We start from the raw sequence: 13,497 nt of genomic DNA on the forward strand, positions 1-13,497 counted from the left end.
GCGTAATTGCTCTGGCTAAAACCTCCAGTACTATGTTGAATAAGAGTGGTGACAGTGGGAATCCTTGCCTTGTTTCTGTTCTTAGAGAAATGGCTTTCAGTTTTTTAGCTGTTTAGTAGGACGTTGGCTGTGGGTTTGTCAAAAATGGCCTCTATTATGTTGAACTACTTTCCTTCTATTCCCATTTTCTTCAGAGTTTTTATCATAAATGGATGTTGGATCTTGACACATCCAGCTTTTTTCATCTAGTTGATTTTCTCTGAATCTATTGAGATCATCGTGTGATTTTTATTCTCCATTTTTTAATGTGCTGTATCATGTGGATTGATTTGTGGATGCTGAACCATCCCTGCATCCCTGGAATAAATCCCACTTAATCATGATGTATGATCCTTTTAATGTATTGTTGAATTCTATTGGCTAATATTTCGTTGAGGATTTTTGCATCTTGGTTCATCAGCGATATTGTTCTGTAATTTTCCTTTTTTGTCTCATCTTTGTCTGGTTTTGGTATTGGGTAATGTTGGCCTCGTAGAATGAGTTAGGGAGTGTCCCTTCCTCTTCCATATTTGGGAATCTTTCAAGAAGAATAGGTATTAAGTCTTCTTTGAATGTTTGGTAGAAATCTCCAGAGAAGCCATCTGGTCCTGGATTTCTGTTTTTTGGGAGTATTTTGATTACTGCTTTAATCTCTTTACTTGTGATTGGTCTATTCAGATTCCCTATTTCTTCTTGATTCAATTTTGGGAGGTTGCATGATTGTAAGAATTTATCCATTTCTTCTAGGTTATCCAATTTGTTGGTGTATAGCTTTTCATAGTATGTTTTTAATAATCCTTTGTTTTTCTGTGATGTCTGTGGTAATTTCTCCTTTTTCATTTCTGATTTTATTTACTTGAATCTTCTCTTTTTTCTTAGTGAGTCTGGCTAAGCGACTGTCAATTTTGGTTATCTTTTCAAAGAACCAGCTGTTAGTTGCATTTATCCTTTCTATTGTTCTTTTAGTCTTTATTTCATTTATTTCTGCTCTGATATTTATTATGTACTTCCTTCTACTGACTTTAGGTTTCGTTTGTTCTTGTTTTTCTAGGTCTTTTAGGGAGAGTGTAAGATTGTTTATTTGAGATTTTTCTTGTTTGTTGAGGTGGGCCTGTATTGCTATGAACTTCTCTCTTAGTATCACTTTTGCTGCATCTCATAAATTTTATTACATTGTGTTTTCATTTTCATTTGTCTCGAGGTATTTTTTTATTTCTCTTTTAATATTTTCATTGATCCAATGGTTGTCCAGTAGCATGGTGTTTAGGGTCCACATATTTTTGACTCTTCCAGCTTTTTTCATGTAGTTGATTTCTAGATTCATAGCATTGTGGTTGGAAAAGTTATTTGATTTCAATCTTCTTAAATTTATTGAGGCTTGCTTTGTTCCCCAACATATGGTCTATCTTTGAGAATGTTCCATGTTCACTTATGAGGAGTGTGTATTCTGCTGTTTTTGGATGGAATGTTCTATATATATCTGTTAAGGCCATCTGCTCTAGTGTTTCATTGAAGGCCACTGTTTCCTTGTTGATTTTCTGTCTGAATGATCTATCCATTGATGCAAGTGGGGTTTTAACGTCTCCTGATATTATATTGTTGCCATCAATTTCTCCCTTTAGGTCTGCTAATGGTTGCTTTATATTCTTTGGTGCTCCTGTGTTTGGTGCATATATACATTATTAAGTGTTAAATCATCTTGGTGGAATGTCTCTTTTCTTAATATATAATGCCCATCTTGGTCTCTTGTTAACTTTTTTCATGATGCCTGTTTGGTCTGATATAAATATGGCTACATCCAATGTTTTTGGTTGCCATATGCTTGAGATATCATATTCCATCCCTTCACTCTGAGCCTATGTTTGTCTTTAGAGCTGAGATGTGTTTGCTGGAGATGGAATACTGTTGTGTCTTCTTTTTTAATCCATCCAGGCACTCTGTGTCTTTTGATTGGTGAATTCAATCCATTTACATTTAGAGTGATTATTGATATATGAGGGCTTAATATTGCAATTCTGTCCCTTGTTTTCTGGTTGTTCTGTATTTCCTTTGTTTTTTTCCCTTGTATTTATGCCATTTCAGTTTGGTAGTCTTCTGTGATGGTTTTCTCAGTTTTCTTTTTATTTTTCATTTGTGACTCTGCTCTGATTCTTTGTTTTGTGGTTACCATGAGGTTTATATAAAAGGTCTCATGGGTTAGATAGTTCTTTTTCTGATAGCCTCTTACCTTCATTAGCCTATGCAGGTTCCATCCCCTAGCTCTTCCCCTTCTATGTTGTCGCAAATTATTCTTTTATGTGTTTTGAGTTTGTGATCATATTGAAGTTCTTTTTGATGCTTTCTTTCCCTTTATCCTTTATGTTATAATAAGGTATGTGCTCACCTGTTCTGGTATAGAGCTGAATTTTTCTGATTTTGTCATTTATCTCTATGCTCCAAGCTTTGTAAACCTTTGTCTTTGTTTCAGGTAGGAGGTCTCCCTGCATCATTTCTTGTAAGGCAGGTCTAGTGGCAATGAACTCTCTCAGCTTTTGTTTGTCTGGGAAAGCTTTTATTTCTCCATCCTATCTGAAAGGTAATTTTGCTGGATCTAGTATTCTCGGCTAATAGTTTTGTCTTTCAGTATTTTGAATATATCATTTCACTCTCTCCTAGCATGTAATGTTTCTGCTGAGAAATCTGAAGAAAGTCACATGGGAGTTCCTTCGTAGGTCATCTTCTTATCTCTTGCAACCCTTAATATTCACTTTCGCATGGACTTTTGACAGTTTCAATGTTATAAGGCTTGGGAAGGTCTTTTTGCATTGAGGTATTAGGAGTTCTATTGGCTTCCTATGTCCATTTCCTGCCCCAGGTTTGGGAAATTCTCAGCTAATATTTTTTTGAATAAGCCCTTTCCTCCTTTCTCCCTCTGTACTCCTTCTGAGATGCATATTATTCTTGTGTTACTTTTCCTAAATGAGTCCAATATTTTTCGTAGAATTTCTTCATTTTTAAAAAATCTTAGTTCCTCTCTTCCTCCACCAGAATCATTTCTAGATTTCTATCTTCAAGGTCACTAATTCTCTCTTGCATATTGTCTGCTCTATTTTTAAAGCTTTCTATTTTTCATTCATTAATTGTGTTCCCCATCTCCAGAATTTGTTTGTTTTGTTTTCTTTGTTTGTTTGTTTGTTTGAGTTTCACTCTTTTTGGTGTTGTAGTCCTTCTGTTCCTTAATTCTATTCTTGAGCTCATTGAACTGTCTTTCTGTGCTTTCCTGTAACTTCTTGAGTTTATTTTTGACAGCTATTTTGAATATTCTGTCAGTTAGATTGTAATTTTCTGTGACTTCAGGTTTGGTTTCTAGAGGGTTGTCACTCTCTTTCTGTTCTGCCGTGTTACCGTAGATCTTCATGGTATTTGATGACCTGATCCTCTGCCACTGCATTTGTTGTAATAACTATCTTTATTATTTGGGTACAGCTTTGGTTACTTTGGTTCTGAGCTGCTTATGGTTGTATTTGAGAGCCTGCCATTTCCACCCTCCACTGCCTCTGCTAGAGGTGTTGCCAGTGCCCTCTTTATGCCGCTTGTGCCTCTGAAGTTCCTGGTGCCTTGCTGCTTATGATGTTGCTGCAGTCATAGGAGTTGCCATGGGTGTCACCATGCTGTGAGCACTTCTGCTGTTTCTGGGGTCATCTGGGTCATGTGTTTCTCCAATGGCTCTCCATGGGACCTCCATGGCCTGAGATGCTGTCCTGTGCCCCACCTGTGCTGCTGCTCTTTGTTTGTCTGAGTTTGCTGCCTGCACTGCTGCCAGGTGCACTGGGCTCACAGGTGCTGCTGTCAGTGCTGGTGGCCCAGGGCCCTGGGGACTTGTATGCAGCCCCTGCTGCTAGTGGAGCCAGTGTTGTGGGTGCTGCCACTGGGGCTGGGTCACTAATTCTGCTGTGACTCCTGAGGCCTCTGGTCACAGGTTCCACCTGCCACTACTGGGAGGGAGCAGACAGGCTATGCAGAGAGCGGTTGTGGTCGTTGCTTGCTGTGCAGCCTCTGGTCTCTGGTGCTCGCTGGTAAGTTTTGAAAACTCTGATCAGGGCTACCTGCCCCAAGCAGGAAAATCCAAATTTGCATACTGTCCCCATGTTGGAAAGTGTGGGCCACTACTGGGGGTGGGACATGGGGCTGGGTCACTGGATCCCCTGTGTCCTGAATTCTCAGGGTGTGTGCACCACCAGCCAGTGCTGGCTGGGGGTGCAGGGGCTAAGGCACACCTGGTGTTTCAGCTGCCACAGTCTCTGTTGACAGGTGCATGTGCTGGATCCATGAGGAATGGACAAGGATCAAGCCATGCCTCTCGATTCTGGCCACACAGCATCAGCTCGGAGGCACATGCACTTGTGTGGGGACCCCTGCCCTGGGCCACTGTTGCCGGGGGAGGGAGTAGGGGCTGCTCCTCTGGTTCCACTGCCTCCTTGGGATCCAGTCCACCCACCTTCAGATGTATAGATGCATGGATCTCTTAGGCATCATGTTGTACTGTGTAGGGAGTCCTCTGTTGTCAGTAGATTTCCAATTGGTTGTAACTTAAAGGGGTGAGACAAAGAGAATAATTCACTCCACCATGATGCTGACATCACTCTGAAGTTTCTTCCTGAGCAGTTGAAAATGTTCTAAAGGTAGATTGTGGTGATGGTTGCACAACTCTGATATTCTAAAGATCATTGAACTCTACAGTTTAAGTGGGTGAATTTTATGGTATGTGAAATATATCTCAATAAAGCCAGAAAAATTATTTAAACTCAGTGGATGAGTTTTGCAGCAGATGAAAAATCAATAAATTGAATAGTGTAGGAAGGGCCCTTTAGAACCACGTTAGGTTAACAAGACTCTTGAAAACTTCAGTCTCCTGAACCTAAAATTTCACACTTCTCCCCGCGTCAACACTGTTTATCTCAGAGACATCCATTCATTGTTCATATCTCAACTGAACTATTATTTCATTGAGGTATCTTCCCTGAAAATTCTAAACTCTTAAAGCCCAAATTAAGCATGACATCTAGGATACATTCTCATAGCCTCCTGTTTTTGTTTTATTGTCACACTGTGTCTAATTGCTTGTCTCCTACCCGATGTGAGATTTGTGGGACTTAAAATGATGTTTACTTTCTTCAACGCTGTATCATCAGAGCCAACCACATAGCCTATCACAGAGAAGACACTCAATATTTGTTGAAGAATCAATAAATGGATGAATTTGCATAATTGCTCTATATCCCTAAGGACCAATGCATTTTTTATTCTCTCTCTTGCTCAGCTGCTGGCTCCACTCAGAAAAGGGATTTATATGGGGCTTCCTTGGACCAGTCTGTGCCATCTTCTCTGTGAGTGATGACATCAGAGCATCCTTAATGCTCAGCTGAGGGCAATTAGAAGAGCAGAATTATAAGTAAGGGGACAGGAGCAGGAATTCCTTGGCATATCATGGGTTTGGTTTTGTTTTCTAAAATCCTCCAAAAACTACAAACTCTAAAATTGTTACAAAATATTAAAACTACTTAATTGTGGAATTGATGTTAGACAGGCTAGGATTCAGAATCAGACGGAAATTTTACTCAATAAACCTTCTGTGGTTTTCTGAAGGTCAATGAAGCTTTCTTTCTGGTGACCCTCTGGATTTTGAAAAGCAAACTCTCTTCCCTCAGCAGTGATGTGTCCACCCTCCAGAACAAAAGGTAAGATGGAGAAGAAAGTGACAACCCCACAGACACGTGTGGTCCCAAGAGCAAAGCCATGTGCCTCAGCAGCACCTGGTGTCCCTTCTCAGGGTCTTCTGAGGGAACTTGAGTACAATACCCAGTTATGCTTCAAAGGTGGCCAGATCAGATTCAGTGGTGTGTGTCTGACACCCAGTCAAAATGTTCTGTCCATCTCTAATCCCAGCTTGTAACTCCCTCTGCAACAGGAAGGATTGACATTTGTTGATAAACATTCTTTGGACTTTTGTCAGCAGTCCTATGACATAAGTGCAAAGAACATTTATGTGCCCGTGAAACACTTAGAAAAATCTGTGCCTGCTCCTATGACACTTTCATACCTCACAGTCAGTTAAGGCTCCTTCTCATCCCTCATCCATTCCTCTCTCTGGAAAAACTCCTAGTCACCATCAAATCTAGGAGGATTGGGAAGTCCTTTGCTCCAGGAACCCTTGTGCAAAATTAATGCTATTTATTCTATGTGCTATAATGATCCTTTCCAAATGAAAATAGAAACCTTGCCTTTGTTATTTTTAATGCCCAGGCCCCAGCACATAGCCTAAGGTGCAGTACCTCCTCATTAGGGTTGGTTGAATGAAATTAAGGATCTCTATGAAGCATCAAAAAATTTTTGAAACTTACATTTTGAAGTATCACTATCCTCCTCTATCCAAATCAGAATGCTGCCCTGGACCTGAGTGGCACGTCTACTGTGGGGAATCATTGACAGTAAAGATCAAAGCTGATCACAATGCAGTGGGAGAATTCATTACCAACAGGGGAATGCAGGAGCATCCATGGGGTGGAGATGAGAATTGTTTGATTGTGTTGCTCTGGGTGCATCACAAGCCTCCTTTCTCCTCCTCCCCAGGATGCTGACATTTAAAGCCACAGCTCAGCTCTTCATCTTGGGCTGCACGTGGTGTCTGGGAATCCTGCAGGTGGGTCCAGCTGCCCATGTCATGGCCTACCTCTTCACCATCATCAACAGCCTGCAGGGTGTCTTCATCTTCCTCGTGTACTGTCTCCTCAGCCAGCAGGTACCACTGTCTGACTCCCATTCAGGACTCTTCCCATGCTCACTCCACTCAGTGAGCTGACGCAGAGTATACCTTGCCTCTGCAGGTTCGGGAGCAATATGGGAAATGGTTCAAAAGGGTCAGAAAAATCAAAGGCAAGTCTGAGACATACACGCTTTCCAGCAGAGCCATGTCTGATGCCTCCAAACCCATCATGGTAAGATAATGTAGTGCTCCCAGAATACTCCACTGACTGATCTACTTGAAAAACACGCGCCTCCCACAGTGGACAACTTGTGTCTGCAGCAGGGGGTGCCCTGGGATGACTCACACTTGGTTTACTGCTGGACTCATTGACCATTAGCAATTGGTTCAGTTTAAAAGCTTATTTAAAAAAACATATTTTGCTCTTACTTCTTAGGGAACACTGTTAGTCTAGACTTTTATACATCACACTCTTACTGAACACATGCTATGTGCCATGCATCTTACCTAAACAAGCAAGAATCAATGATCTACAGTGGTGATGCACATTTCCTCAGAGCCACATTACTCTGTCCTTTTCCTCTACACCCACTGCTATCTGACAGTCACTCAACAGTACCCCCAAAAAGGCAGAAATGGAGGGAAATGATGTACACATTCATGAATTAAACAGAAACAAGTGGTAGCTGGCATTTTAGGCTTTCCTAAAAACACCGTACAATATTTCAGCACCCTCTACCCACTGCAAAACCAGCAAGGAAAAGCAGGAATGGCATGGGGTGATTCATGGCACTGATTAGTAAGAAGCTACACTTAACTGGCTTAGACTTTCAAAGTTCTTTTGCCTACATTTTCTCACTTCTTCTAGCTTCTAGTAAATCTCGTGAGTCGTCCTTCCCATTTAAAAGGACTTACTGTGATACCAGGAAGTCCTTCTGCATTTCTCTTGTTACCTTGTTCACCCAGCAGTGGTTCCACTGCTGAATCTTCTATCTCCTCCCTTTCTCAGCAAATTGTCTCATCACCTATTTCACAGAGAAAGTCAGTCATTACAATGAGACTTTGCACACTCCATGCTGTCAGCCATACCGACCAAACACCACGTGCATCCTCTCCACATCCTTGTGTCATTGACACAATTTCCCTTCTCCTCTCTGAAGACAATACTTCCACCTCCACTTTGGATCCTATCCTTCATGCCTTATTATCCTTACATTATTGTTCACACATCCCCTCTCTCTCTCTGTTTCCTTTTCTCCCTCCCTCCCTCTTTCCTTCCCTCACCTTCTCAACAATGTTCCTCCCATAGTCATGGAAACACGTTTGCTTCTCTTCTATCTTACAAACATGTACTACTTGGCCCCCTTCTAGCTACCAGCCAAGAGTTGACTTTTCTCTATGTCTCCATTTCCCTGCCTTGAACTCACTCCCTCAACCCATGCAAACATGGTTTCTTTCCCCCATCATTCCACCAAAACATATACCTCTTAGACCTACAATGATATTCATGTCCCTGAAAGTCCTCTCAGAAACTTCTGACACTATTTGCCACTCCTATCTCATGAAACTCTCCATCCTTTTCCCCTCTAGATTCTCCTTATACACCACCCCATTTCTTTCTTCCACTCTCTCTACCTTTTCTCTCTGTCTCCTTTATAGCTCTGTCCAATGGATTGGTTCCAGAACAACTTCGGTTCTCATGAAATTCTTTCCTCCTAGACAATAGCATCTGTTCCTTAGACCAGTCACCACCTAGATGCAAATGATGGTCTTGTATGTTTCTCTAGCTCTGACCTCTCCTCCGAGATTTCGAGGGGTATTTCCACTTACTTATTTGACATTTTTTGGTATCTCAAAGACGCCTTCTACTCAGCCTTCCAATATAAGACTTGCAATCTTTATCTTAATCCAATTCTTTCCCGTGGTGTCTTTCTCTCTGAATGGAACTGCATCGATGCTGTGGCACAAGTTTGGAACCTGAAATTTTCTCTCAAACAATTATCTTATTTCCCACCATAATCTGTCCATCATACACTCCTGTTGCTCCTGTCTTCTCAACATGTCCCCAGTAGGTCCAGCTGGCTCCACCCTCATCAGCCCCTGCTTGGCCAGGCTGCCATCTTTACTTGCTTGAGCAATTGCACTATCCTCCTAACTGACCATCCCTTTAGACTCTTGTCATCTTCCTATGCATCCTGTATGTCAGAGGGATCTTTTCAACGCACAAATAAAATCATGTCCCTCCTTTTAAACCTACTACATGTAGGATCAAACCCGAATTCAATAACTCAATGAGTATTTGCTTGGGTTGTCTCCTGCTTACCTCTCCAGCTTCATCTACCACGTGCTCACCCTTATTCCTGCCTCAGCAGATTTCTTTCAATTTTTTAAATTCCCTGTGCCTCTTTGGATCAAGGCTTTCGACATATTCCCTCTTCTTGAAAGACTGTTTTATATTTCTTGACTCAAAACTATGTAAGCCTTAGGATCTCAACTCATATGTCAGTTCCCCCAAAACACCTTCTCTCCCTGCTCAGAATAGGTCCAATTCTCTTGTTTTTAACTCTGATAGCCCCTGTACCTTTCCGGCAGAGCATTTGTCCATGTCATTTTACTCTTCATTTTTACTATTTGATTAATGTCTGTCTTCCCTCTAGAATTCATCCCAATCAGTCACCTTGTTACTTTTGTTTCCTATTGTTCCCTAACATTTCACACAGGGCCAGGCATGTAGAAATGCTCAATATATGATTGCTGCATGATTGATTAAATTAATGAATGAACAAATTGCAGCTGCAAAATGTGGCAGGAACTGTCTTGTTCATCAATCTCTCTCCAGCGTCTAACACTTCCCAAGTGCTCAACAATTGTCTATTGAACAAACAAAAGAATGAACTGTCTGACCATGATGGAGGTAAATTATTAGAACAAACTATTGATCAGCTTATGGTGCCTCTTTCTCTCGAGAATTTCAAGATAATTCTCTGCCTTAGTTACTGCTTTATTATTAACCCTCACGGCTACCTATTAACACCCAAATATTTCCTTATAATCTAGAGCTTTCAGTAGATCTTAGTTCCCAGACTGAAACAGATCTGGAATGAAATATCAGCTCTACCAAGTGCTTGATACGTGAGCTTGACCCAATTGCTAAACATTTAAATCCTCCATTGCCTCCTTCCTCTCCTCCCTTCAAATTAGACAGTCTTCTGAGACACAGAACTAAATACTTGCATCCCTTTTCTGGCTTTCAAGTGGATTGTGCTTTGGTGGGAGGGGAAGAACATCCCTCCCACACACTGTTAATGTTGATTCAGCCAAGGATGCACAATGTAATGGAGCAGGAGCTGATGCAGCATCCCACAGTATAGCTGATGTCGTCCACACAAGGGAGAGTCCCACGGATCCGAGAGGCTCCATTCTTGCTGTATCACAGCCCTGTCCCGCTCAGCACTTGCACTCATTCAGAAAGAAAATGACAAATAATCCATGCCTTTCTGTTTAAGGGAATGCTAACAGACCCTCCACGTTCTTGAGTGAGCTCAGCCTCAGCAAGGCCATATCCTCTTCCCTGGGAGCTAGTTCCTAGGAGCCCCTGAACCAAATTGATGATTTCCTCACTCCAGAATCACAGAAAACTGATACTTTCACATCTATACTATTATTGTATTTGTTCACTACTCCTGTTGTAACAAATTACCTCAGACTTACTGCTGAAAAGAACACAAATTTATCTTATAGTTCTAGAAGTAGAAAGTCCAAATGGTCTCATGGGACTAAAATCAAGGTATCATCAGAGCTGTGCTCCTTCTGGAGATTCTAGAGGAATATCCGTTTCCTCACCTTTCCCAGCTTCTAGGGGCTGCTTGCATTTCTGAGCTAGTGGCCCCTTGATCCACTGAATCTTCAAAGCCTGCAGTGTAGCATCTTTAATTCTGTCTATCTCTCTCTCCTGTGCTTCTGGCATTATGTCTCCTTTCCCATGTTTGACTCTTTTGCCTCATTCTTTCCCTTTTAAAAACCCTAATCATTACATTGGCTCACCTGGAAAATCCTCGATAATTTTTGCAACTCAAGTTCCTCAACTTAATCCATTTTCCATGTAAAGTAACATACTCATAGGTTTCAGAGATTAGGATGTGGGCATGTTTACGGGATCATTATTCTGTCTACTACACCTATTGTACATAGGTTTAGTCTACCTATTGTAGAGCCACCGAAATCGCCATCATATTATAGATATTTGAAGAAATATTTACCATCACTCCCACGTTGACATACATATGAAGAAAGGAAACATACTTTCTGTGAGAGAAATACAGTAATGGCATCTGAAAGCCAATGAAATCTTCTAAATTCAAGTAATCTCAACTATTTCTACTATCTCTGGGCAAAGGACCAAGAAAATTCATTGCTTATTGTAATATTATTTTCTGCTGTCTCCTAAAATTTGTAGTCTCTGTTGTGTAAAGATGTGAGGATGTCTCACCCCCATTCTGGCTTCTCCTCTGTGGCTTCCTGCAGTCTCTTTCAAGAATAACACACTATTTTCTCTTATGTTCAGATCTGAATAATTTCCTGAAGTACAGTATTTATAAACTTCTGGAGTATACATAAGTATGTGTAGTTGCCCATCTCAAACACAAGAAATTACACTGAGCTTCCTGTAGACCTAGTAATAAATGACTCATATTGCAGATAGAAAGGTTAGGGGGGGAAAGAATTTAATGCTTCTTCCTTTCCATTTTAAGTGAAGAACAACAGATAATATTTCCCACGCTTCATTAATTTCTCACCTGCCCTCTTTTATGACTCCATGCATAAAGCAACATATCACAAACTCTGAAGCAGAGGGATCAGAAATCACACTTTGAAACTGATTATTTTCTGTAGCAGATTTAATTGCTGTTAGCTTCTGTAACTTGGGGGTGTGGAAATGTAGGGAGAAGGGACTTCTGAGAAATACCGGGGTCTAGCAGAATGCTATCTGATAAGGTCTTTTGATCTTACTCTGACAAATGCATCTGGCAAGGAAATTTTGTGATTAAAGATTTCTTAAATTTCTTATTTTTTTCAAAGGAAACTTTTAAGTTATCTTTCTGTAGTCCTAAAAATAATGTCTGAAATATTATATTTCCAGGTTTATTAAAATATCTTTTGAACTATATCTTCTTGTCCTATGGAATATCAGAAGAGAGGATAAAAGAAGACTTTGTGGCGTGTGTTTCAAGAAATCCATCATTTCAACAATGTGAAGGAAGTCATGTGGACATGCTCGACACTCAGTTCCTGTGAAATCTGGAATTTTCCTGTGCCCTACAGTGTGCTCAGAAAACATTCAACATATAAAAGGCCAGGTGTCGTCCAATTTTTGGGGTCCTGAAGCCTCTCCTTCCTACAAAGACAACTGCAGATGCTGAAAGTCTATGAGTGGGAAAACCAGCCTCAGTGGATTTTCACACTGACAACATGCAAAAGAACGGGGATATTCACGCTGTACTCAGGATTTCTTACTTCCTTTGTTCTGTTTTCTATGTGTTTAATTATTCACTCATTCAAAAATATTGACTACTTACCATGTCCAAGGCAGAGATCAGGAGAGACAGAGGTCCTGCCTTCATGGAGCTTTCAGGGGGAAAGGAAGTGATTTTTACAGCTAGAGTTGACAGAGGCTGAAAGATTTCTATAAACCAAGTCATACAGCTGGACAATTGAGAATAAACTACTTCACAGACACAATCTCATTTCATCCTCACACCAGGATGCAGATAGTTTGAAAGCTCAGGTCATGATATGTATATTTTAGGCTTTGCGGGCCAGTGTATTAGTCAGGGTTCTCCAGAGAAATAGAACCTATATATACATATATATGTACATATATATATATGTACATACATATATATATGTAAAGATATATATATACACACACACATATACCTACAGACACATACCCACTCACATACATTTATATGTGTATATGAAAAGATATATGTATTATGAGATAATGACTCACATGATAATGGAGATTGAGATGTCCCACAATCTGCCACCTGCCATTTGAATACCCCTGAAAACGTGTGGTATAGTTTGAAGGCCTGAGAGCTAGAGAGCCATAGATTCTGGTCTGGGTCTGAAAGCCTGAGTACCAGGAGCACCAAGGGCAGAAGACTGATGTCCCAGCTCAAACAGTCCAGCTGAGTTCATTCAAACTTCCTCTGGCATTTTCTTCTCTCCAGACCCTCAATGGGTTGGATGATGCCCATCCACACTGGAGAGGGCCATCTACTTTACACAGTCCACCAGTTCAAATGCTAATCTCTTCTGGAAACACCCTCACAGATACACCCTGAAATCATGCCTAACCAGCTATGTGGGCATCCTGTGGCTCGGTAAAGTTGCCACATAAAATTAACCATGACAGCCACGTATCTATAGCAACAACTCAACTCTGCCATTGTAGCAGGAAAACTGCCATAGACACTCACAGATGAATGATCATGACTGTGTTTTAATAAAATGTTATTTATGGACATAATATGGATATTCAGGGGAGCTCTTCATCCTACACCAATTTATTCATTGACTCTTCAAATATTTAATGAGCACCCACTCCTTTGAAAGGCATCATGCTAAACTGAAGGAAACTAAAATGAACAAGGCAGACATGATCCCCATGCCCAGGGATCTTGAGGACCTGTGTATTAGTCAGCTCAGCC

At 40.8% G+C, this 13,497-nt stretch overlaps 1 protein-coding gene across 1 annotated transcript in view; it reads left to right on the forward strand.

Moving 5' to 3' along the window:
* LOC101401294 (adhesion G protein-coupled receptor E2-like) overlaps nt 1-13,267 on the forward strand; it is a 38,356-nt gene extending 25,089 nt beyond the window's left edge. The window contains exons 14-18 of the mRNA XM_014797641.2: nt 5,339-5,405; nt 5,665-5,756; nt 6,649-6,817; nt 6,903-7,013; nt 11,922-13,267. Of these exons, the coding sequence (XP_014653127.2) occupies nt 5,339-5,405; nt 5,665-5,756; nt 6,649-6,817; nt 6,903-7,013; nt 11,922-11,930 (448 nt within the window). The 3' untranslated portion in view covers nt 11,931-13,267. The remainder of the gene's footprint in view (nt 1-5,338; nt 5,406-5,664; nt 5,757-6,648; nt 6,818-6,902; nt 7,014-11,921) is intronic.
* Nucleotides 13,268-13,497: the final 230 nt, after the last annotated feature.

Source organism: Ceratotherium simum, chromosome 39, assembly GCF_057802395.1.
Source record: "Ceratotherium simum simum isolate JZ-2026a chromosome 39, ASM5780239v1, whole genome shotgun sequence".
NCBI lineage: Eukaryota > Metazoa > Chordata > Mammalia > Perissodactyla > Rhinocerotidae > Ceratotherium > Ceratotherium simum.